Source organism: Mytilus galloprovincialis, chromosome 10 (assembly GCF_965363235.1).
Source record: "Mytilus galloprovincialis chromosome 10, xbMytGall1.hap1.1, whole genome shotgun sequence".
Classification (NCBI taxonomy): domain Eukaryota; kingdom Metazoa; phylum Mollusca; class Bivalvia; order Mytilida; family Mytilidae; genus Mytilus; species Mytilus galloprovincialis.
In genome coordinates this window covers 46,853,061-46,878,909 of record NC_134847.1, presented here as the reverse complement: position 1 = coordinate 46,878,909, position 25,849 = coordinate 46,853,061, and the positions used below count along the sequence as shown (strand labels likewise).

Sequence of the window (25,849 nt, the reverse complement as noted above, 5' to 3'; positions counted from 1 at the left end):
TTATACATATATTTTTTACTATTCTAGAGAAAGAAAGATCTACATTCATGACACCATTTTTTTTATTCAACTACTATTTTCACAAAGAAAAACTTCTTTTTGGTCTCTTATAACAAGGGCAACTTTCCTTTAAAGAATGTCATGGGATGTTTCTTAATACTGTGGATTCATTTATTTTTGTGAAGAACAATTTTCATGGATTGCAGAAAATGAGTATTTCCATGATATTTGATTTTTGGATATGACAAGGTCTGTATACAAGTCTATAGAAAAATGTTACTTCTTTGATATTGTGGATATGACAAGGTCTGTATACAAGTCTATAGAAAAATGTTATATCTTTGAACTTTAAAATTTGTGGTTCACCCAAAAATCCATGAAAATTGATATCCAACGAATAATAAATAATCAACAGTTACTAAAAACAAAAGAACTTTTTCTAGCCTGTATTAGTAAGAATATTTTTAGCATACATATAAAGCTATAGTTTTTTCTGTTACTGACAACAGTTGATAATTTTTACCTTCTCTATTTTATACTGAAACACAACATAACAAAATTTAAAACACAGCAAATAAAAAGCAAATGCATGCCGATAGTGTGCTTGTATTAGACAAAGCAATAGTCAGCTACAAAATAAAATCTAATCAAATATTTACTGAATTGTGATTTCAATGTATCTCAATAAAATATTCAAGGAGCTAAATTAACATCGCTAGTTTTTTGGGGGTCCCAGATTCGGATCTTCCTTAAGATCAAATTCACGGGAAGTGAGATTGTTGTGATGAAGCTACTGGACAAAATCTGTTCAAAATAACTAAATCATGGTCAGCATATAATGAAATTATGGTTATAACAGTAAAATTTGATAAAAGCCGTTACTGTGTGCTCACAATTGTCTAAATAAATCTGATTATATGAAGTGTCTGGGTGGTTTCATAATAGACCATTAAAACGACAAAACATTGTGTCCTGAAATTAATACTCTTAAATCGCAATGGATTGCCAAATTTTTCTAAATAGCTGGAGTCTTAAAAGTTAATATTATGTCCCATTAACCATTTTATTTAAATTAATATTATTAATAACCCTAGTCCAAACAAAGTTAGACCCTTCTTATTCCACATGTTACTTATATCAGACACCAAAACCTCTTAATTATGTAAGTCTCATATTCAAACACCATATCATGTATAAATCATTTATTTTTTTATCAACCTAAAAATCAAATTATGTGTCTTCGTTTCTTTTTAAAAAAAAAAGAGTCATACATAATTGACATAATGCCAAATTGGATAAAAGTAGAAGAGTCTGCCATCTACTGGTATTTTGTGGCTATTTCATTCAAGATAATGTATTTGCAGTATTTATCTCATATTACTTTAGAAGACATATTTTCATAAGCTTTGTTTACTTGTTTCTCCATATTACATCTTAATTTAATATCATGTACATGGAGGATAAATATGTAGTTGTAAGTATTCTGCTCATTCTGAGCACCCTGATTGGCAAATAAAATATTTATTATTATGTTAATTTGTATGGTTTTTTTAAAACATAATGTGGTTTTATGAATAAAATAGTGGTTTTTGAGAAAAAAAATATTGTTTGTACTAATCTGTTTAGAAAAAGTGCTGTGAAATTTTATTATAATGCACACAATCTTATTGGATTAACAACATGCATCTTGTTAAAAGTACCTTTGTAACACCAAGACCAGTTGAAGATGAAGGATCCTCAAATGTTGATGGTAATGAAAACTCAATCTTATTTGAAGAAAGAGTAAGTGGTTGTCTGAGGGCTGTAGCTATCACATGTTTACTAGGTGTCGCTACAGAGAATGGCTGTGGTCGTGGATTTATAATATGTTGTAAACTGTTCTTGTTAGATGGCGCTGGTGTAGGCGGGAATGGTGTCGGGGCTGGTGTTGGTGCTCCAAGCATGTTGACAATACATGGCATCACAAAATCATATGCTGCCACCTAGAAGAAAAATATAACAATGATGGTAAAATTAACATTAAAATCAATCTATACTCTGAAATAGCTAGATTTTACAATATATCCTTTATAAATTATTTGATAATAAAGTATTTTTCAAGCTCTGATATAATGAAAATTATTACAGATATCCCTACTTCTTTTTTTAAATGCACTCCTGAAAATATGCCAGCAGGTATACATAACAATATAGCAGGGTACTTTCAAATTTCAATAACAATAATTTAAACTTGAAGCAAGCTAAAAGCCACTGTTCAAATTATACAACAAACACTTTTCTTCTTAAAATACTATTAACATTACCAGGAAGATGGACTAACACATAGAATGGTAAATACCTCAGTTGGCATAAATATCAGTTCTCCTTCAATGGTTTCTTCTGGTGCCATGGTAACAGTAAACATGCCTGGGTTTAGTAGCTGGAAACTGTAGTCCTCTGAAAAAACGCATAGAAGAATTCAAAACATGTAACAATATCATAACATATAAATATTTAAGTTTTTTTTTAACACCTGAATATGACAAGTAGTGTATTTAACAAGCGGAAGTATCTTGTGTAATACAGTCCACTAAGACTAAGTGAATTGGGTGAAGTTTTTTGGTAGAGGTATTTCTAAGATGCTAAACATAATAACACAAATACACTTCATCAAGATATATGATTGGAATGATATACCACAGTCCGCTTTTACCACTTAACATAAATGTCCCACTTCATTGAAGATTTGTTATGGTTTGCCTTGATTTGGAATGTTAATATGGCATGCCTTTTTTGTCTTGATTTACAATATTCAAATCTTCCATTTTTTGTTTACTAAAGATGAATAATATCCAAAAATAAATCATTATTTATCTTTATAAATTGAATTTAGACATTAATATTGTTTGTCTTTTCCTCCAGTTTATCATCAAGCTTTTTTAAGGATTAAATGCTGGATTCGAAGTAATACATACCTTGTGTCTGGTAACCAGGGAAACTAAGACTGAAGTCTCTAAATCTGGTTAGATCAAATTCTAGTTTAGCTTTAGTAACAGCCTAAAAAAAGAAGAGGAATCACTTAAAACATGTTAAATCTTTTTAATGACATGACCAACTGAATAAATTTAGGATTAAGTTATGACCATATATACCTCAATGAATTAAATTTGTCACTTAACTTTTAACACTTTTGTTAAGACAATGTAATCTGTTCAAAATATTTCCACATTTTTACACAAAAGCACTGTGAATTAAAATATAAACATACTCTTTATAATTTTTTCATTTTAGTACTGATGTGTATGTTTATAGACATACATAAATAAGCTGATTTTTTTTATTATAAAGCTTGCATTTTTAAATTTACAGAAGATTAGAATTGGTTAATAAACTTTAATTTTGCATCCAACATTTTAACCTGTTATTTGATTGATTGATTGTTGCTTAACGTAACATTGTACTTACTCTGTTGGCTAGTCTAAAGGACTGTGTAGATCCTGATCCACAGTAGACACCACCAAAGTTAAAGTTTGGCTGAAAATATCAAATGTAATATAAGTTATTGTTATTCTAAGATATACCCCAAAAAATCAAGATTTTTCTGTATTGTCATCAAGAATTAAAATCATGAACTTTTATGTAAATCCTGATATCTCATAATAAATGTCATACCAAACATACATGGTACTTAAGAAAAGGATCAAAAGAAAATAAGTTAAGTTTTCCAGCAAATTTTTTATTATCTTTTCAGTCTTTACTCAGTATGATTGTTGATTTGTTTTATTGTAATTCTCCGAAGTCTGTGGTCTTGTAACACCGCATCCTTAATTTGAAAAAAAAAAAAAATTTTGTTTCCCCCAGATTCATTAATTTTAATTATCTTATTGTTGTTCTTTTCAACTTATTTCATCTGTTCGTATACAATAACAAAATGGTTTTTTATATATATAAAAATCAATGTCTCATATCAATACATACCAGATCTATGTCAACAGTAGGTGGCTCTACTGTGCCACCCATTCTAAGTTCTAGTGTCTTTCCTTGTTTGATTGCCACTTGGACTCGTGTATCAAACTTTACCATAGCTTGTGGGGTTAACATGACCTTTAATTCTGCAAACCCCCCTACTGGTACCACTCCATGTACAGGTGAAACAGTAAGGCCAGGGAAAGGGTTAGAGTCTATCACCTGTATAAATAAAAAGAAATGTTAGCAATAAATTCTGGGCAAAATGATACTATTGGAAAAAACCCTGTGTTCAAATAAAAATATATTACACCCAAATAAACATTCTTAAAAGCTCACTGTTACATACAAAATTATCTTATTTTGTAAAAGTTTTTCTGTTTGGGCAAGAATCAGAAGTCTTAATTTGATACTAAATTCATTTCTTCTGAAGAAGATGTGCATAATAGTGATTGCAATGACCTATATTTTGATTTAAAAGTGGATAAATTGACTCAGATAAAAAATTCAGGTAGCAGTTACATAACTCTGTGGGTTTAAAGAAACTGGGCAAGTTAAGTTGAATTCTATCCAGAAGCTTTCAAGGATAATCAGATTTACATAAAGTGGGACACAGACAACAACCACAATGATTGTGACAGAAGTGACCCATATTTAAAGCTACAGCTATCAGCTGACACAGTAATAAATTACTTTTAATTTAGTAAGGATGAAAAAAAATTCCAGTTTTCATTTTAAAACTATTTTAATCTATTAATAATTGTTTAGTAAAATGTAGTATTGAATTTCCTTTTTTTTTTAAATAGATTATATGTAATTCTAATACAGTACTAGTGTAACCGGTCTAATAAGACACCTGAGTATTCCAACATCTAGCTTTAACTGACACATTTTCATGGTCCCAAAATATGTCTATCCTTACAGAAAAAACCTGAGTATTTAGACACCCTGCTTAATCCAATATTTTTTCTGGTTCCCCAGTGTGTCTGATAACACAGGTTACACTGTATAATCATCTTGCCTTAACAAAAGTAAATTTACCTGAAAGTAGGCATGAGTTTGTCCTGTATTGGCCAACATTGCTGTCCTTGTTGTAGTCAGATTTATGGGAGTTTGACCAAACATGATTCTCCGTTCTACAAACTGTACACTGGCTGTTCCAAGCTGTAATAAAGTTTGAAAATCATTTACTTTCAAATCATTTTGTGTGTAATTTATGCAATTAAGGATGAAATGCATGTGTTACATTCACAATTATGCTTCATATATTTTGTCAACTGGTAAAACATTCTGCTAACATTGATCTGCTATAATACCATCATGTACAATCTGGAGATGATTGGAGCAGTTTCTGCTTACACTTTCAGAGCACCTGATATCACCCTCTGCTTTTGGTTGGGTGTGAGTTGCTTAGCCTGTAGTTTTCTATGTATCTTGTATGTGTCTTGTATACTATTATTTGTCTGTTTGTCTTTTTCTTTTTTATCCATGGTGTTGTCAGTTTATTTTGGATCTATGAGTTCGACCGTCCCTCTGGTATCTTTTGTCCCTCTTTCATAAGAAAATCAATGGTGCAAATGTTTAATTAATGTTTTCAGGCAGTTTAAAATTAATGATTAACATGATATTTCATACCTCTGCCCTACAGCTGAGTTGCAATGTAGGACCACCATGTACTTTGAGGGAGAACATCCCATCCTCAGGAGCTAAATAAGATGGATGCCATACTACCTCACAGTCTAAGTCTTTGAAAGAATCTACAGTACCTATAAAGAAATAAAAATAACATTTTAAAAAAGATTTTTCTAAGGCTGAGATCAAACTGCTGATGCGAAAAATGCTTTTTTTCACATTTTGTTTAACATATTTGCAATATAAACTAATCAATTATTTGACATACAATCAATTACATATATGCATTCAACAATTTTAAAACATCTTCAAGTGATTTCAATATCAAAGCATTGGAACTTTATAATAATTGTTCAAAAATTAAATCAAGATTGAAGCAAACTTGTTCAGTCTCAGGGTGAAAGTGGCCTAATTCCTACATGTTAATTCTCATTATTTACAAGTATGTAAACTTTTTTTCATAACATATTTTTTAAAGAGTATTAGAATCATATAAAGAAGCTGTAAACATCCTGATCACAAAACTTAAAACTCTTCTATAGTACAAAAAAACTTGCAATCCTACCTTCAGCTGGTCTTATAGAGAAGGCAGTTCCTCTGTCACCTAATATTGGTGTCCATGTGAACTCTGCAGCATGGTTCAGTGGATTATGTAATGTTATCACACCACGGAACCCTGAAAAAATTATAAATAAACGTTCATGCTATTTTAAAGTTTTCTATTTCTACTATAGGCCTTGTTTAATGAAAAAAATATGTTGTAGCTTACACAGAAATATTAAAATGTTGTTTCCTCAATGTTTGTTTCCACTTTTAAACTTCCAGTTTTTTTTTTATCTTCATGATCTAACTGCAAATACTTTTTCAACCAACAAAATCTAAGTCAATCAGTCTGTTCACATCTAATAAGAGTTAGTCCATGTAATTGAGACATGAAAATGTACCTGTAAACCAGCGGTGAAGGTCAAAAGACTTTTTTTAAAAAGCAATTACTTATGACTTTACTAATAATTTGAATGGATGATGGGGTTCTAAGAAAAAATCTCCACTTCACTTAAAGGGATGAAAAAAGCAACCTTATAATAAAATGAAAACTATGCATTCTGGGTAAAAAAATTTCGAAAGCGTACACCAAAACGTTGGGATTGGGTTACAACGTTCTACACAATGGAAATTCAACCAATGACGTCATGTTATTTTCATTTTGGTGTACAAACAATGAGATAACCCATAGTCCTTTAGATTCTGAAAAGGCCAATAACAAACCTGCTTCAGCGGGTAGACCAAATGAAGCACCCAGAATCAATTCATCTGTTGACAGCTTCAATGATACAGGTACTACCTCTGCTATAACTGTCACATGGTGTTTATACGAACCATTGATCTGGTAAGAAACTGATCTGTAACACAAATATACACATTGTTTATCAATATTCAATCCTATAAAATTGTTGGTAGAATTCTTAAACCAACAGCAAAATATTTCAGTCTTCTAATCTGATAAATGTTTCTGTATCCTTTTGCAAACTTTAAGATTTTAAAGTAAGACTGTTAAAAACAAAGTCAATGTAGGACGCTCGTTGAGATATTGTTGTGTCTGGGAGACACAATTATTGCACCTGCAGATGTTATTTTAAAATAACTATAACAAACCGCTTATACCCCAAAAATGACAAAGTTCAACTATCTTCCAAAAGAGCAAATATTGATAAAAAAATCACACCTTCAATATATGTACAAACAGCCAGCAAAGTGAAAACTTCCTAGCATTCAAACTGTAGGAGAAGTGATGTGGAATTACTATAAAACCCATAATGGGAGGAACAGACGGATAGACAGACAGGGGTAAAATAATACCCCCCCCCCCAACTTTCAGTTGCAGCAGCATAATTTCAGTTGTGGGGGCAAAAATTAACTGGAAACTGAAAATTGCCTCTTGAAGAATAAATATTTCTAAATATGCAGTGTTTCTAAGCACCTCCAAATACTATACAGAAGATAATTCAAGGTTTTTCAAACTAATATTTTAATTTTTCATATATGTTCTAATAAATTTAGGAGTATCTATTTGATTCATGAACTGATATGAAGGATATTTGTATACATACCTTTGGAATTTGCCTTTGACATTAGATTCAAATACAATAGGTAGATTAGCCTTGGACATTGGGGGTATAACTTGTGACAGGGGACTGCTCTGTCTTAACTCTCTACAATCAATCTGAAAAAAATAATTTGACATTTGCATTATTATTCAGACTGGTCAAATTTCATAGGAATGTAAAGAATATAAAGAAAAGATAATTACTCTTATTTTCTTAAGAGACATCAGTAATTTATAGTTTCTCTGATCTTTGTATTTATTTGGGATCCCTTTAGATACATTCAATATGTTTTGCATATGTGCTTGTTTACTAAATACTTCAAGACTTTTGAAACAGTTGATTTGTGATGATGATCTATTTTCCATATTGTTACTTTTTGTCATTTTTTTAAGCTTAATATGCAATGACAGTTGAAATCAAATTGCACAACTAAAATCATGACTGACATTAGAAACATTTAATTACAACTCTGTATTTTTAAAATTAAATGTATTTTACTAGCATGGATGAAGGTTCAAAACTTAGTTCAAGTCTGATAGATTAAGAGAAGAACTTTGGTTTTCTTTTCTTCAAATGATTGACATTATAATTTTATGAGTGTGAAGTTTTAATAAATGGTGAAGCAAGACAAATATGCATACCTCAGCTACAACATGTATATGTTGTTTAAGGTTGTTGACAATACTTAAATTCATTGTCCTCACAGATCTCAGACAAACTTTACCAAAATCTAACACTGGTGGACCTAAAATAAATACAAAATGTGTTAAAGATTCAACCATTGCATTTTTTAAATCTTTTTTCCATCATATCTTGTTTGCTTTTCTCTTCTTAAATGTTCATGTTTCAATCAATCTGGTAACATTGGAACAGTTCATTCATGTGTTTTACCTTTTCTAAATATAGCAAAACTTGATTTTAATTAATTTGTTAAAGAGTAAGTTCACAAATTTCTAAATTTTGAAATACATGTAAATTAGCATTTATCAATATTTACAACTTACAATGACTTCAGGTTGACGGTCAGCTTCTTAAAGTTTAGTTGTGTTCAACTGTTTATTCAATATCAAATGCATAGCTAGGGTACTGTTTGTATAATTAAACTGACTTACCCACAATAATCTGATGTAACTGTTGTGGTGACAGCCATTTTGTACAATCTGCCTTTTCCTCATTTGTTGTAGGTACAGCATTCAGCCCTTCACAAACCTATAACAAACAATTTACTCTTTTTAATAAATTAAATTCACATGTATTGAGTTCTAACATATGTGGATAAGATTTATATTCCTAATAAAATAAATTATTATCAGTGCAAATATAAATTTCTAACTTTTAGTCTAAAAAATATGAAGAAAAAAAATGGAACAATGAAGTCGTTTTTAAAATTCAGTTCTTCTTTAAACGGGTACTAGCTGTCAAATTGATGTTCATCGATTTGATACAAATTCATATATTTGATTTATAACCATGTAAAACATTTATCCAAATTATAAAGTTTAAAATAAACTGTTTACAGGGCATGAGCCCAATAATATGTAGCTTCGTTTTGTGTGTATTTTAGTCTTGACACCATCTACTTAATCATCAAGTTGACCTCCGAATACCTCTAATGGTCATATAAGAAATGTAAACATAAATAAAGATATAGATAGAAATTAAAGTTTAAGTCTGAGTAATTTCTTCTCATCTATAATGACTAGATATTGACTTACTGGTTTACTCCTGGACATCTGTTCAACCTCAGCCAATTCTTTAGTACTAAGTAGTTTGTACTCTGAGTTTGGTGGAGATGGACCTGTGAAAACATAAATTAATCAAATTTCAATAAAGATTATCAAGAAAATTCTTTTTTCTTTAGATAGATATAGGAAGATGTGGTGTGAGTGCCAATGAGACAACTCTCCATCCAAATAACAATTTAAAAAAAAGTAAACCATTATAGGTCAATGTACGGCCTTTAACACGGAGCCTTGGCTCACACCGAACAACAAGCTATAAAGGGCAAAATTACTAGTGTAAAACCATTCAAACGGGAAAACCAACTGTCTTATCTATATAAAATAAAAAACGAGAAAAGAGAAACACGTATAAATTACATAAACAAACGACAACTACTGTACATCAGACTCTTTAACATGTTTAAACTGAATTAATTCACACAGTAATCTAATACTAACATCCATACCACAATCTATTAGAAAATAATTTCAGATAGCATCACATTCTAGCAATATACCACCACATTACCAGATGCTAAAAGGCCCCAGGGAGAACAATAAAATGATAATAAGACTTACTTCTAGGGTCAGGTACTATTTCATCCTGCTTCAGAATTTTGGGTCTGAGTCCTGCAGCAGATTTTATACCAATATCTGTTTTGTTGTTTGTCTGGTTAAACTCCCTGTAAGTACAAAAAATATGTCATGTGATTTCACAAAAAACAACAGATTATTTTTAAGGTCAAAATAGTAAGCAATGCAATACTATGGATCATCACACTGCTCTTTTTTTAACCTACCGAATTAAGACTATTTACCTGATTTGTTATAACATGAGCAACACGACGGGTGCCGCATGTGGAGCAGAATCTGCTTACCCTTCAGGAGCAACTGAGATCATCCCTAGTTTTGAGTGGGGTTTGTGATGCTTATTCTTTAGTTTTCTATGTTGTGTCATGTGTACTATTATTTGTCTGTTTGTCTTTTCATTTTTAGCCATGGCGTTGTCAGTTTATTTTCAATTTATGAGTTTGACTGTCCCTCTGGTATCTTTCGTCTCTCTTTTAAATGATTATTTCCACGAGCCATTGATTTTTTTTATTTATATCTTTACTGGTAAGGAAAGTGGTATTCATAAAATGAAATGTTTATAAAAACTTACTTGGATTTTATTTTATTGAGCCTGTTTTGTCTCATTTCTCTAAGCATGGCTACATAACTGTCTCTGTGTGAATTTTTCATTTGACCTTCTTCCTCATTATGTGCATAATCTGGGTCAATGTAAGTATGTCTATCAGCTTTGGTGAATATTGTTCTGTAAAATAAAGGTAACATTTGTCAAGCTAACTTAAGAGGATCATAACTAACATCTAATCACTTTTTTTTAAGTTGAATGAAATATTGGAATTAAAGTACACTAATTTCTTCTAAATTGAATTAATAATCATAAATAAATATAAGCAGTTTTAAGGTATCTTATATTTGTTAGGGTCAAAACTCACAAACAAATCTGAGATGTGATATAAGTAGTCCATATAATTTCGTTAAAATACACATTTTTTTTTTAAGGAAGACAAGAGTTTATAAGATAATTTCATAGAAATTTAAAATAGAAGTGAAAGAAGACATTTTTGTATAGATAAGACCATTGGTTTTCCCGTTTGAATGGTTTTACACTAGTAATTTTTGAGGCCCTTTAAAGCTTGCTTTTCGGTGTGAGCCAAAGCTCTGTGTTGAAGGCTGTACCTTGACCTATAATGGTTTACTTTTATTAATTGTTACTTGGATGGAGAGTTGTCTCATTGACACTCATACCATATCTTCCTATATCTTTTCCCTACTGGCTTAAATTCCATCAATTTTTTTTAACAATAACAATAAAGTGAACTAACTTGTATGTGTTATCACTTGGCCTAATACTCTGTGCTCTATCGTTAGGGAAGGCCACTTTAGCCCCTGTTTTATCCTCAGCTGTCCTATGTAACTGAGTCTTATGTCCACCTGCTATGGCATTCCTTAAGTCATTGTCACCTACTTCAGAAAATGTTGTTTCAGCAAACATGCCAACCTCATTGCTGATGTATGGTGTTAAACCTGATAAAATAAAATTAAAACAATTTAATAAAAGAGCAATCACGAAAAACTTGCAATCATCAAAATATTCTCATGCATGGCTAATTTGCATAGAACTACAAAAAACTTGTAATCACCTATATTTCATTGCAAATTTGCATAAGTATTTCATAATAAAATGCAGTCAGCCTGAATTTAAAGTTTTCATGAATTTTTCTTTCTTTTTTTGAAAAAAAATAATGGTGTTCCATTGGTTATTTTTTTTTTTAAAAAGCTTTATTTCATTTCACTGATGCATTTAAAAATTTAAATTCTGCAAGGTACACCTTCCAAGAATTGGAAATTACTAATCGGAAATTATGATCTTGCATAAAATTTACTTATTCATAAGCAGCCTGTAATGGATATCAAGCTAGTTTTAGCTTACTAAAACCACTGCTGTCATAAACAAGCACCATACCTGGGTTATATTTTGGCTTCCTTTTCTTTGGTATTGGGTCACTGCTGCCTGAGAACTGTACAGCCATTGTATTGATGACCTGTAGATAAGTCATGGTAGGATTCCTTTTGTCTGCTACTTGTCCAATGATGTCTAATAGCTGGGTTGGTTTAAAGCTTCCTATAATGATAAGGACATCAATTGTTAAACTCCTTGTCAAATCAATGAACAAACAAATTGTATTCCCCACGCAAAAAAAGAAATATACCTTTTATGATAGTTTTTAAATATTGATACAAAATTTATAAAAACTTTTAAAGATATTGAATTTGTTTCATGTGTGATCTACAAAAACATAGCATTATCATTTTACAACCGTTGATTTTTATTGAGATGATTTTTTTTCTTCAGTTTCTGATGAACTTAATTTACATTTCTTGCAAAAAAAGTAAAACATATTTGGCACATATAGGTCTATTAATTATTAATATATGCTTATTATAACAGAATAACAAGCATACCAATCTGTTTTGGACCAAAAGAGAAAATAACATCTTGACTTTGTCCAGCCTCTATCTTTCCACTTGCTGGGTGAGTTGTGAAGTGAGCAATTTTACGAAACTGGAAAATCACTGGTAATTCGTTTGAGCTGTTGTGGATAGTACATAAAACATCTGCATGTTCTCCAACTGGGCATTCTCCAAAATCAAACTTCATTGAAGGTTCGATATCAACTAAAACAGGTAGTGCCGTTCCTGCCAATGCAATCTCCACTGAAGTATCTAAAAATACAATGAAGCAAATAAGACTCAAACATATCTAAAATACAGAACTCCTTTAAGAGGTTGGTAAAGGGTTATTTTCGTGCAATGTGTTAGGCCATTTTTATTTCAGGTGAAGCCATGAAAAGGGTTCCCTATTCACCGTGTTTCATGAAATCCGTAAAAAGATCAACAGGCAAGACATTTTTAATTGTTCGTTCATCGTGAAATGGCAATTTTATGCCACGTTCTTCCGTGCAGTTACCCCCATTTAAAATGTATGAGAAATAAAGTATTAATTGTATTAAAGGAATTTGGCTACATTTAAGGCCACAAATTAGAATACACTAGATCTTTAATACAATAATATTTACCTATTCAAACATTATAACCATGAAGAATACAATCACTGTTCCTATAGTTGGAAATTAATTTTACATACATGTATATGTATTTTCTAAAGAAATTATACTCAATACAAATATATTTAAATATTCAGTTCTTAAAGCAGCTGTTTGCTTCATATAAATATGATCTTTGTTCATTCTGTCTATTAATCTTCTATCAAGTTTTTGTATTTACTATGAACATGTTATAATAACTTAAATTTACCACTTTTCGTTGACCCTTGTTCTGTGAACCCTCCATTAGAGCCTATAATCTGTATTTTCACAAACAGAGCAAAATCTTTTCGTGGTGGTGGATCTTGGTTACATTTCCATCCTTCTTTAGCAGCATGCCATCTAATTAAATATTAAAAAAAATGTAAAAAAAAATCCAATTTGGTAGACATTTGTTTGCTATATATGTCATTTTTGTTTATAATTTATTGTTTAAGCATACATTAGGAAATTGGATTTTTTGTTTGAATTGGTTTAAATGTGATAGCCTTTTACAGCTGAGTTTACAGTATGGATTTTGCTCATTGTTGACGGTTGTATGTAAACTATAGTTCAGCTAACATCCAAATTTTGAAAGTTCTCATTGACAATCATACCGCATTTTCTTTATATTTTCATATATTTTGTTAGAAATGAAGATCTTCTAAAATTCTGACATCTAACCAACTGTTATTCCCTTATACTTTGTGTTGTATTAAGCCAATGAAATATAGTTGTATAACACATACCTTGGACTGAACCTGAAGAATACTGGTATTTTCTCATAAGGTTTAAGTATTCCCTGATTAGGTATGGCGGTAACCAGTGATGTTAGGACATTCGTTCCACCTTTAGATTTATCTCCATTCCCAGTATTAGCCAAGGCATCAGTTGTACTTTTTGTCAAATCTATTCCCTGTAATAAAATTTTGACAGATGAATTATTTTATTACATTTAAACTTTTCTTGCCCTGATGATGGCAATTATTCAAACAATGTTTGGATAAGAATTTAAAAAGAAGAAAATAAAACTATGCCAGAAACAGCATGATAAGACAGGGTCAACAAAATATACAACCTGTGGCAGTCTGCCAGAAAATGGTGAGGTAAAAGCATCCACAAAACTTTGTATGGTAAGGTTCAATTATGGTTGTTAAATAAAATGAAGAAAATATTCCAACCAAATAATATATATTTCCTATAAAAGATTGAAACCAAATATCTTTTAATTCCATTAATTATTAATACATTTATTTTTTTTATAAAATGAATGGTACTTTTATTCCCGTAACATTCAACCGAATCTTGAGATAATTTGGAATGATTATTATTTTCTTCTATCTGACTATGATTACCATTTCCTGAGCCACAGCATCTTCATCTAGTACAGCTACAAAGTTAACAGATTCTGGACTGTTATTGTAAAGTAATGCACACTGTGTTCTGTCACATCCATAATAGGTACTACCAAACTGTACACAATCTACTGGTGCCCCAGTATCTACAGATAAAACTTCTAGAGCTCTGTCAACTAATCTTCCCTTTATTGTCAATTGTTTAGGTTCTCTTCCCTCTAGTTTAACTCTGGAAAAATGTATTAAAATATAAAAAAAAAATGTCAGTTTATTTAGAAAAAAAATCATTTATAATTGCAAATCACTAATAGACATAAAAAAGAGTTTAATAATTGAGATCTAAAACCATGCTGTAACAGATTATACTCATAGATATTTATAAGAAAATTAGAGGGTCTATCAGATCAATCATTGGCATGTCAATTTTTGTCATATTCTGGCGTAAATCAAAAACATTTCAATATTATAACACTTACTGTTACATATGTACACCACTTGTCTGTTTTATTTTAACTGCAGCAAATTTCTTTTGTTTTGGTGTGGGTTTTTTTTTTGTGATAATTATTTTTCTCAATTAGAATATTTTAGATATGGAGCATTTGTATTGAAATACCTAATAATATTATACAAACATCCCTTTTCCCATACAGAAATAATTCCATTTATGACTTAAAAAGTTACTTGCCTCACATGCTCTTCTAAGTTTCCAGGTTCTTTTGTTACATATTCAATCTGCAAAGCAATAATAAGAAAGGATTCGAAAATATTGCTAACACACAAAACAATATTCAAAACATATCAAAGCATTAATGTATGGTATTTTTTCTATTTATCAAAAATATATTGTACAGTCAGGGGCGTTACTTAAACAAGTTATTTTTTTAAGTTACTTATATAAGTAATTTTTGTTTCTAAAAATAATAAAATTACTTAATAGAGTTATTTAATTTTTGATAGAAACATAGACTAAATGTAGTTTTCATGAATTTTTACATCCCTTTATATCATAAAACAAAGAATTTATTCGATTTGAGAGGAGTATAGAAATAATGGGTTAATTTAAAAATAATGACAAAAATATGACTTGAATAAGTTATTTTATACATTTTTGAAAAAATTTAGTAATTACACTTATTTTAGGAACATATGTGATTGAATTTGATTGCAAATTATAAATAACTTCAAGTCTTAATTAATTCTCAAGTATCTATCTATTTATATCAGTCTACCTTCAAGATTTTGGAGGAAAATGATAATTTAATAGTCCCAAGAGACCAATCTTTGACCAAGAAGCGTTGGTGTGAAAGATAAGTGTGTCAGATAGTTATTTAGTGTTTCAGAAGAATTAGATTTTATATTTCATGGGAAAAATAACCAGATGACTTTGAAAATTTGTTAAAGTTAGTAAAATCTGTATTATTGGACACCTATAAAAATATTATTCAGAAAAGTTACTTATATAAGTTATATTTAAAATAGCCTCGTTTTCAACATTACTTGTATAGGTAATTTTAATTGTTACTTGTTTAAGTAATGCCCCTGACTGTTGTAGCTATGAATTTAAGATATATTTTTACTAAAGTAGCCATTACACAACATTTGAACAATACATTAATGTATGTTACTTCTATTTGGAATTTTGCTGCCCTAGGTAATTATGGTAATTTTTAGAAAGTCACAAAGTACATGATCTGGAATTTTTTTTACTCTCGAAAGATACTTAAACCAGCAAAATTGAAACAAATCGTTGTATTTGACAGGTATGCTCCATATTGCATGGTTTGTAGTACATGTATTTTTATTCTTGATTCACATATTTACCTTTATCAACTGTACACTTTTAGGAGGTACATTGCCACTGGTGGGAACAATGGCTAAAGGTTTGTCTCCAGAATACTTCAGTTTAAATTCTCCAGCCTTAGATCCATGATTTGTTAATGCTATTTCTTTTGATATTGTTTTACTGCTGGCTACAAGACTTCCAAAGTCAACAACTTCTTCAATTTCCAGCATAGGCTGCATAGGATATCTATGATTAAATAAATAATCCAATATAGGTCAGGGCAATCAACAATTTTAAACTTAAATTACTTTGGATAGTTCCTTTAAAATCAATCGATAATCTGATTTGATAGGAAAAAATGTGATTATTACTGTTAAGTGTGTTAATACATGTAGTCTCTGAACTTGATGCAAGTTCTTCGGTCTTTGTTTGAAGATTCCCCAGTAATTGTAAAGAGTAAATTAATGCTAATAATCCCCCCTTCCCCCCCCAAAAAAAAAATAACCATAATATCTTTGGAAATTGTGTCTCTGTATTATGATAGACTGAATATCCTTTTAGTACAAATTTAAATTATTATTTGTGTACAATGTAAAATAAATCCTAACATTAAAATATGAAACTAAGAACTTACGCTATTAATGGTATTTCAGCCACATCACCATCAATAGTTACAACCAGTCTATCACGAATCTCTTTTGCTTCACTGGTTTCAAATTCAATAATAGCTGGGACGCATAAGCCTGATGCCACTGGCTTTGTAGGGTTTTTTACTTTTAGATTGAAGAACTAAAAAAGTAAATATTTCTTGATAAAAAGAACAATTCAATTAATTTTTAACCTTCTATTTAATAGTTTAATATTAGAGAGTAGCAAAAAAGTATTATAAGTAACATTATAATAGATGCTTTATGAATTTATCAATTTAAGGATCAAACAATGTAATAATGATTTAAATGAAGTTATGAAAACATCAAATTGATGTTTTCATAAAATGTATGGTTTTACTTATCATAACATAATATGAATAAATAAAGTCAGTCATGTCTGTACTTTCAACAAACAGTACAATAAAATATTATATTGTACCTATAAAAATCACTAAGCTTAAAATATTACTGACACAACTGGTGTTAACTGTTAAGTGACATGTGTCCCTCTTGCTTCATGTGTAACGGTTTATTTCTTCCTCTGTGATATTTTATCCTCAGGATAATCTGTCACGGTAATTTTTTTCCAGGCATGGTATTTCACAGGTAGATTTTTTCCAGAGGAGTGAAAATCCATCTGTGTTATGCGGATAGTATGTACCGGTATATATTTGCCGAACTATATTTCACAGAACCTTGTGAAAAAGTGTCCTATTAACTACTGTGTAAGTTACTTACAATCAATATATACCTGACTATAATTATAAAATGTTTCACAAGGGTAGAACAAATTTGCATAATTTATCAAAGGGAGGTAATTATGAGCAATTTCTATTTTAAAGATATTAATGTAATATATTTCTGAATCTATTTCAAACTGAAATTCTCCTTGAATAATATTTCTTATGTATTCATTTATATAAAAAGATGACTTACAACTTGATTTAATAAGACGGATAACATTTCACAGATAAATACTATCCAGCTGTCATAATTGCTTTTGTTCCAATATATTGTTATGCTAGGATTTATCTGATTTCCATATAATCAACAACTACATATCTGTCCACAGACAAAATATTTATATAGTTAAAAATATGATCATAGTCAAATTCTTCTATTACTGTTAACAGTCACTGTAGTAATGCAACTATATTTTACCTTACTTTTTAATTTATATTTGTATTGAGATCTGAAAACAACTCACTTGTACATGTACACTAACCTTATTTAATCATGATATTATTTTCACAATTACGATCTTTGAAATTATTTCTGGTTTTCTTCCCTATGTTTCATGATAATTTTCTTTTTAAAAGGATGATATTGACTTGAATATTTCAGGAAATATTTTCAATAATTTGTGAAATTATTTCCCATTATGATTCCTTTTTTTTTTTTTTTTAACAATTTCGCTTTAATTCAAATACACTATTATTATTTCATAGTATTTGTAAAGGATAAGTTTTTTCTACTAAATATTCAATAAGTTAACTACCCCTATAGAATTTCACGGCAGAGGAAAATATATCCCAGGGAAATATTTTCCTCCGGATAAAAAAATAACAACAACTACTGTGACATTTTTTCCTCCGGATCAAATTTCACCCGGATATAATTTTGCTTTACACATGCAGTTTACATGTACATGTATCTTGAATAATGTTAAATACATGTTTTTTTTTCTGCATTTGAGTTTTGGAGGATTGTAAATAGACCTTACCCCTATTTGCATTCTGAGACACCTGACTTACGATTCTATGAACTGTTGACATTGTGCAAAAATAAGAGCATTATGATTTTGACATAGGAAATGTCTGGAACATGGATAAATATACCCTTTTACAGTTGAACTAGTATATATTTGTTAAGGGGCCAGCTGAAGGACACCTCCGGGTGCGGGAATTCTTGTTGCATTGAAGACCTGTTGGTGACATTCTGCTGTTGTCGGCTCTATTGTCGGGTTGTTGTCTCTTTGGCACATTCCCCATTTCCATTCTCAATTTTATGTTGAATAGGGGGGATATTTTCATAATGGCCATTATGGAGATGCAATACTATGAAAAAAAATATGGGGAAACATCAAGGAAACAGAACAGTTGATTGAAAATTAGCATAGGATTTCCTCTTTCACATACTTTCTTTTACAATTAACACCTCTTTCAAAAAAATATGCCCCTCATACACAATCGCTATTTGTCCGTCATTACTGGATATCACACAGGTTCCCGTAAAAATTTGACGTCATAAAACAAAATATCTGAAGCCACAATGCATTAGTTATTGTTGTATGCGTCAAAAGTTCAAGCGGCTGGGTCAGCCGGGATTAGTGATAAGGTGTATTCTACATGTTTTAAGACTGCAATATGTCAAAACCATGAAGTGGCTTTATCATATAAGTAGTCTTCATGGTGTCAAAATTGGATCTTAATTTCAGCTGGAATTTAAGGATAATACCTATTGGGTTTCTAAAAGTAAGAATCAATTTTCAAAATCAGGGAAAGATGATGCTTCATTTTTTGGGGAATTCAGGATAAATTTTTCTGGAAACTTTGACTTGCTAAAACTGGCTTGGCAATAACCAATAACGAAGACTTGGTTCAGGGTTTATATATTATAGTTTATAAATTAGCTGTTGCATATGTAAACAGACGACTTAAATCCTACTCACTTTAGATTTTGGTCCATAAAATCGTATGCTTTTACTTGATTTGCTTATGTTTTTCACAGTGATGTTCAGCTCATGAACTGTGTTGACATCTGTGTCAAAGAATTCCAATTGCGGTGGTGAAATTCGGACACCGAACGTGTCACCTTCCATGATGCTTTCGTTCAAAGATGTAGATTATCTTTTTAAAAACATCAAACTATTACCGCCATATTGTTTGGGAAGGTTGCTCGGGGATTTTTCAAGCAAACAAAATATAACCGCATTTTCGTAAGTGAGTAAAACCTTTAAATTTGTTTTGTTCTTTTAAAATTAAAACAATTATGTTTCTTTATGAAGCTATTATATTTTATCTGATGTATCGAATAATCAATTAAAACAAAATCTGACATTAATTCAGTACGAAAATACCGTCAAATAAACTAGCTATACATCGCATAGCAACCACGCCATCTTTAGTAAACGACCCGATCTTACAGTCGTTTCAAAACAAAAATAAACGATGGGAGTCGATTACTACAATATTTTGCAATTAACAAGAAGTGCAACAGATGCAGACATTAAGAAACAGTAAGGAATTGATGTTTTAAATTACAGGATCAAACATAATGTTCCAAATTCATAAGAACTCACTGATTTGTTATTTCACTTTCAATCAGTTTATGTTTTGTTTTTTTTTAAATTAAAGAATAGGTATCTACAACTATCCACTGAACATCCATTTTTAGTCTGTTCAGTCTTCCATTTGCCAAGTAAGTCTTATTATAGACATCAGCTGTGCCGGCAATGATTATTTCCCTGGATATGGTACCAACCATGTCCATGGCCCATGGGAATCAGTCATCAATTCTGGTATCATGCCTTTCACTGAAAAAGATAGAAGGCCTGCTTGATCCCTGGTCTTTTACAAAAGTTTTCGAGCATTTTCATAATCGTCATTCTGTATTGTAAGGTAATATAGAATTAATTTATGTTCTATACGTTCATAATCTTGATTCCCATACAACTGAGGGATGGAGGTCACATGACAGATTCATCTGAAAAACATATCCCTGAACTGGTTCAGGCCAGATGAAAAAAGTACAAATGAGTACCCCCTTTCTGGGGGTCTCATTGGGGGGTTCTGATCCCGGATCCCGCTTACTGTTTTGTCAGATTCCCTTATCCCGCTTATACTATGTACTTAAGCAATTCTCATTTTTTTGTAATTTCCCGTGTCCCGCTAGACCTTAATTCCCGTTTTCACGACACAATAATTTGACTTTCCCGTTTCACGCTTACGAAAAATCGGCAATCCCGCGTCACGCTTAGACCCCAATGAGACCCACCTTTCTATATTTATTTTTCTTCATTATTTCCTATTCTAACATGACGTCCTTCAAACGCTTTGAGTACACACCAGTGGTAAAATATGAATATATTGCCAGGGCTGTTTCAATTGTACTCCCATGTCATATGTTTTTTTATGAATGAGATACCCGACGTCATAGAACGATGACGTATGAATATGTGCATTTTATGGAAAAATACACGCTTTCCAAAACAAAAATCATCACAACAAGGAAACATAAACAAACAATGCTAAATGTGGTATAAGCCGATTTTTTAAAAACATATAAGACATTATGATAAGTAAATTATAATTTAAATTCACCCAAAGCTATCTAAATACGTTATTGTAAAAACTTTAAGCATGTCACTAATTGAGTTTGCTCCGTTCTTTTACGCCAATTTAATAGTGTGTTTATTTATGGGAACGGCAAATATTTGTCTCCACCTAGAGCGCTTCGATCCAAAACAATAGCCGTGTTTGTCCTATCGCTTAGGGTAAAATATTTTCTTTAAGGGCCAACCTGTGGTAAAATCACAAAATATTCCATCCCCCATGAATTATTTCTTAATTATACCTAATTATATCATAATCTTATAAAATTACTCAAGTGGTGTGCGTCTGCGCAGATTTAAAATGTCTTTATTTGCTTCAAATTTATTTTTGTACAACAATTGTATCCTTTATATATTTAACTTTACTTATATTTTTATTTTTTACAGCTACAGAAAATTAGCTTTGAAATTTCATCCTGACAGAAATGATGGTGATCAAAATGCTCAAGACAAATTCAAACAATGTGCTGAGGCTTATGACATTTTAAGTGATCGTAAGTAGTAAAGTAAAGAAAAACTTATGTATTTGCATTTGATAAGGCCTAGACAATAAATCATTACAAAGCGTCAACTTAACAAAACTGCTATAAAGTGAGAGTTTTATGGAAATTTCCAGAAGTATATATATATATAAGCTGTGGAACCAATTTCATGTTGTTTTTCGTGATATTTTTTTCATACTGATATGAAGAGTTGAATTGTAAATGTTTCTTTTTTTTTCAATCAACCTTTGACAGAATCCATCCGATAACAAGTTTAAACAAATTTTAGGTTAATGTTTTGCTGATTGGTAATAGTGAAATAGGGGAATTTTTTCTGTAGGGTGGTTGATGTTACCTCCGTGTTAGATAAGTTATCTCCTGACAGATATTTTACATTTTTTTAGTTTTCCTTAAATATTTTTAGAGTTAAAACATAAACCATTTTATCGTAATGTATGATCTTTGAGAGGAAGTGAGTTCTTTGTCCAGAAGACATTATGGAGAGGTGAATTTCAATTATAGTTTCAGTCATCAACACCCTTAAAGATGAACAAGTGTTTATATTATAAGTTGACTAAAAGATGATCTTAAGCAGAGTTTTTCTGTGTTATATGATGTATGAAGTTTTTTAATACATGTAGTTACATTAATCTTTCAAAATCCTATTTTTTCAGCAAGAAAGCGGGCAGTGTATGATCAGTTTGGAGAAGAAGGCCTAAAGAATGGTGTTCCTCATGGTAGTGGGGAGGCAGGTGCTTGGACCCAAGGTTACACATTCCATGGAAATTCAGAAAAAGTTTTCAGAGAATTCTTTGGTGGTGATAATCCATTTCAAGGTAGGATATAAAATAAAGTCATACAAAGATATAAAATAAAGGCGTACAAAGATATAAAATAAAGGCATACAAAGATATAAATAAGGCATTCACAGATATAAAATAAAGGCATACAAAGAAGGATAATACAATATCAGAGAAATTACCAAAATCTTTCTTTCTTCAAAGGCCTCTCAGTGCCATTAAATTTTTGTCCAAAACAGAAAATTAAACAAACTTACTTATTGAAAATTGCAGATGTATCATTAACCATCATGAGTCATAACAGACCTTTAACCTGGTTAATAATATTAATATTAAATACCGAATTTTTTTATTACTTTTTGCAGAATTTTATGACAGAGTTGATGGAGATTTAAGCATGGGATTTGGTGGTTTACAAGGCAGAGGACATAAGAAACAAGATTCACCAATAGAAAGAGAACTTTTCTTGTCATTGGAAGAAGTATTTCATGGTTGCACCAAAAAGATGAAAATTTCTAGAAGGGTAAATAAAAAAACATGATAAAACTCATCAAATTCAGTTATTTATTTCAATTACATTGCAAAATCTTTTAAATTACAATCAAAAACAACTATTCATATATGATTTTACCAATGAAGAAGTAATTAAACTTGTTTATAATGTAACATTAATTAAATAATTTAAAAACTCTTGCTTCCAAAGACAATTAATAACATTTAAATGTCGATTAGTTTTGGCGACTTAATCAAATTAATATGATTTTCCTTAGGTTATGAATGAGGATGGCCACACCTCCAGCGTAAGAGACAAAATTTTAACCATCACAGTTAAAAAGGGATGGAAACCAGGAACCAGAATTACATTTACAGAGGAAGGAGACCAGGGACCAAATAATATACCAGGTATGTTACACATCTCAAAGGGATTACTTTAGCATTAGATTCTAGACTTATTTATCTACTGAAAATATAAATATGGAACTCATTTCTTGCAACTAGTTCAATTTCATTTCTTTTAAGGTTATTTCAACAATTGTTAGTGTATTGAAAGAAGTTTTTTCCTAGTAAGACAACTTGAACAAGCAGTGACTTTAACCTCAGGTTAACATGAAGTTCACACTGAGTTGTATGTTATTGGTTTTGTCATCTTATGCTGAACATTTTAACACATTCCTTGCTCAAATTAAAATAGTATTTACATCTTCGAGAGGTTGGATAAAATTATGTATTATTGCACTAAATGAAAACACTTTTTAAATAATAATTAAGGTAACACAATGACATATTATTCTTTTTACTTATGTTTAAATACAAGTAGTTGAACTATAATTGCTACATTGATAAGATATTTTCAAGTATCAAACAAATTGAAACAATAATAGTTTCAATCACACATTAAAGATGTTTCTATATTACAAAATAAGCATTATTCCTGAAGTAAAACCAATGGCCTTTTAACAAGACTATTTTTTTCATTTTTTTCAGCTGACATTGTGTTCATCCTAAAAGACAAACCCCATCCACGATTCAGAAGGAATGGTATCAACCTTGTGCACACTGCCAAAGTTCCTCTGGGAAAAGCTCTAACAAACTGCACAGTAGAAATAGTCACATTGGATGACCGAATATTAAACATCCCAATCAATGACATCATAAAGTAAGTTATTGTTTAAAAAAACACAAGTAAAAACACAGATTTCAAATGTATTATATATTTGAAGTTTATGTACTACATGGAGGCCAATGATGGCAATATGTTTTCTGTCACTGTGTAAAAAGCACATCTACAGGAATCTACTTTCAAACTAGTAAACAGTCTCACCAAAATCTTTTCCAACTACTAGTCTCAGGACAAATATTCAGATATTCTTATGCGTTTAAACAAAGTTTTGACAAAATTTACTAGTCTAGGAAACATGGCTAAACCAAAACATATAATATTGGTAAATGGATTACAGTAAGCCACATCATTGCTCAGAGATGTTAGATTTTTAAAATAATTTCACTGAAAAAGTTAAGAACTTTTTGCTAAAATCATAACTGCAATAAAATATAATGTATCACTTTAAAATACATAAACCTCAAAAATGTACTTCAATGCTATTTTTGCTTATATTGCACACACATTTTTTTCTGCTGTAACTGTGGTATTGCTTTCTCAATATCTTCAATAAATTTGTATTTTTTTTTCAGACCTGGCTACACAAAAATAGTTCCTGGAGAGGGTATGCCATTATCACAAGACCCATCAAAGAAAGGAGATCTTGTCATAGAATTTGAAATTGAATTTCCAACATCTCTGTCACCTGAGAGAAAAGACTTGATCAAAAGAGCATTATTACAGTGATCTAAAAACTACCATCATGCATTTGTAAAATTATAATTTTGAGCAAAATCTACTTCCTGTCAACATTTCTAGAATTGTTTTAAATTATTTATTGTCTAGTACAAAAGATTTTGACAGTGCTTACAATTTTAAAACTAAGAAGAACTTATTACTTTTGATACAGTACCTTTTTTATCAAAACATTTTTGAGAAAAAAACATATACAAAATTTATTTTAACTTATTGTTATACATGTATACTGTGATATTTCATGTTTGTATATATTGATTTAAGTATATTAAATGTCATTTATAGTCAGTTTTTATTGATTTATTTGTGGTCTATATCTAAAATGCAATGAATGGTGGTGGAGGAAGCCGGAGGGCTCGGATAAAACCACCAAACTCTGATAGGAAAACTGACAATCCTAGTCAATTAAGAATGAAGTCAATGCACCCGCACTAGGAGGTTCAAAACTCACACCTCACTCTTGACTGGCTAGTGATTGCAGTAGTAACTACTTAGACCACTCTGTCACAGAGGCTTCTCAATCATTCAGGTAAATGATCAAATATCCTGCATTTGACATAACACCAATGCCACCTAGTAGAATATATGACAATAATTCTGGACAAGAGTGCACACATTGAAATGTTTCCCTTTCTTTACTAATCATTGACATTATGTTGATAGTCCTAAATATAAAGCTTTATTACAACTGTCACATAAACTTAACATTAACCAAGAAAACTAAACATTGACAAATGAACCATGAAAATGAGGTCAAGGTCAGATGAACCATGCCAGACAGACATGTACAGCTAACAATTCTTCAATACAACAAATATAGTTGACCTTTTGCTTATAGTTCAAGAAAAACAGACCAAAACACAAAACTTAACACTGAGCACTGAACCATGAAAATGAGGTCATGGTCAAATAAAACTTGCACGACTGATATATACATCATAAAAGTTTCCATTCACCAAATATAGTTAACCTATTTCATATAGTACATGTATTAGAAAAAAAGACCACAACTGAAAAACTTAACTTTGACCACT

The 25,849-nt window shown here is 30.6% G+C and overlaps 2 protein-coding genes across 6 annotated transcripts in view; one reads left to right on the top strand and one right to left on the bottom strand.

Moving 5' to 3' along the window:
• Positions 1-19,749, bottom strand: part of LOC143047673 (cilia- and flagella-associated protein 47-like) — a 60,715-nt gene extending 40,966 nt beyond the window's left edge. For 3 of the 5 annotated variants that reach the window (XM_076220859.1, XM_076220863.1, XM_076220861.1), the window contains exons 1-26: positions 19,516-19,749; positions 16,829-16,983; positions 16,233-16,440; positions 15,097-15,143; positions 14,412-14,640; positions 13,806-13,972; positions 13,289-13,419; positions 12,437-12,697; positions 11,937-12,095; positions 11,296-11,497; positions 10,566-10,718; positions 9,983-10,086; positions 9,398-9,480; positions 8,795-8,891; positions 8,324-8,427; positions 7,686-7,798; positions 6,844-6,977; positions 6,143-6,253; positions 5,581-5,711; positions 4,987-5,109; positions 3,958-4,167; positions 3,445-3,513; positions 2,955-3,036; positions 2,339-2,436; positions 1,701-1,982; positions 524-538 (exon numbers count right to left, since the gene is read on the bottom strand). In XM_076220859.1, coding sequence (XP_076076974.1) covers positions 524-538; positions 1,701-1,982; positions 2,339-2,436; positions 2,955-3,036; positions 3,445-3,513; positions 3,958-4,167; positions 4,987-5,109; positions 5,581-5,711; positions 6,143-6,253; positions 6,844-6,977; positions 7,686-7,798; positions 8,324-8,427; positions 8,795-8,891; positions 9,398-9,480; positions 9,983-10,086; positions 10,566-10,718; positions 11,296-11,497; positions 11,937-12,095; positions 12,437-12,697; positions 13,289-13,419; positions 13,806-13,972; positions 14,412-14,640; positions 15,097-15,143; positions 16,233-16,440; positions 16,829-16,983; positions 19,516-19,665 — 3,618 coding nt within the window. In that variant the 5' untranslated portion in view covers positions 19,666-19,749. The remainder of the gene's footprint in view (positions 1-523; positions 539-1,700; positions 1,983-2,338; positions 2,437-2,954; positions 3,037-3,444; positions 3,514-3,957; positions 4,168-4,986; positions 5,110-5,580; positions 5,712-6,142; positions 6,254-6,843; positions 6,978-7,685; positions 7,799-8,323; positions 8,428-8,794; positions 8,892-9,397; positions 9,481-9,982; positions 10,087-10,565; positions 10,719-11,295; positions 11,498-11,936; positions 12,096-12,436; positions 12,698-13,288; positions 13,420-13,805; positions 13,973-14,411; positions 14,641-15,096; positions 15,144-16,232; positions 16,441-16,828; positions 16,984-19,515) is intronic. The other 2 variants (XM_076220862.1, XM_076220860.1) reach the window with 2 other exon arrangements.
• A 175-nt stretch (positions 19,750-19,924) lies between these two features.
• On the top strand, positions 19,925-25,103 carry LOC143047674 (dnaJ homolog subfamily B member 13-like). Its single transcript, XM_076220864.1, has 7 exons — positions 19,925-20,082; positions 21,565-21,671; positions 22,334-22,495; positions 22,825-22,982; positions 23,230-23,362; positions 23,945-24,116; positions 24,653-25,103. Exons 1-7 carry the CDS (start codon positions 20,015-20,017, stop codon positions 24,804-24,806), a joined length of 954 nt encoding a protein of 317 aa, XP_076076979.1. The 5' UTR covers positions 19,925-20,014; the 3' UTR covers positions 24,807-25,103.
• The last annotated feature ends 746 nt before the right edge of the window (positions 25,104-25,849 follow it).

Bases quoted from the DNA above. Each gene is read 5' to 3' on its own strand.
- LOC143047674 (XM_076220864.1), top strand. From the start codon at position 20,015: ATGGGAGTCGATTACTACAATATTTTGCAATTAACAAGAAGTGCAACA. The intron at 23,363-23,944 runs GTATGTTACACA...CATTTTTTTCAG, and splicing joins GGGACCAAATAATATACCAG to CTGACATTGTGTTCATCCTA. The intron at 24,117-24,652 runs GTAAGTTATTGT...TTTTTTTTTCAG, and splicing joins CCAATCAATGACATCATAAA to ACCTGGCTACACAAAAATAG.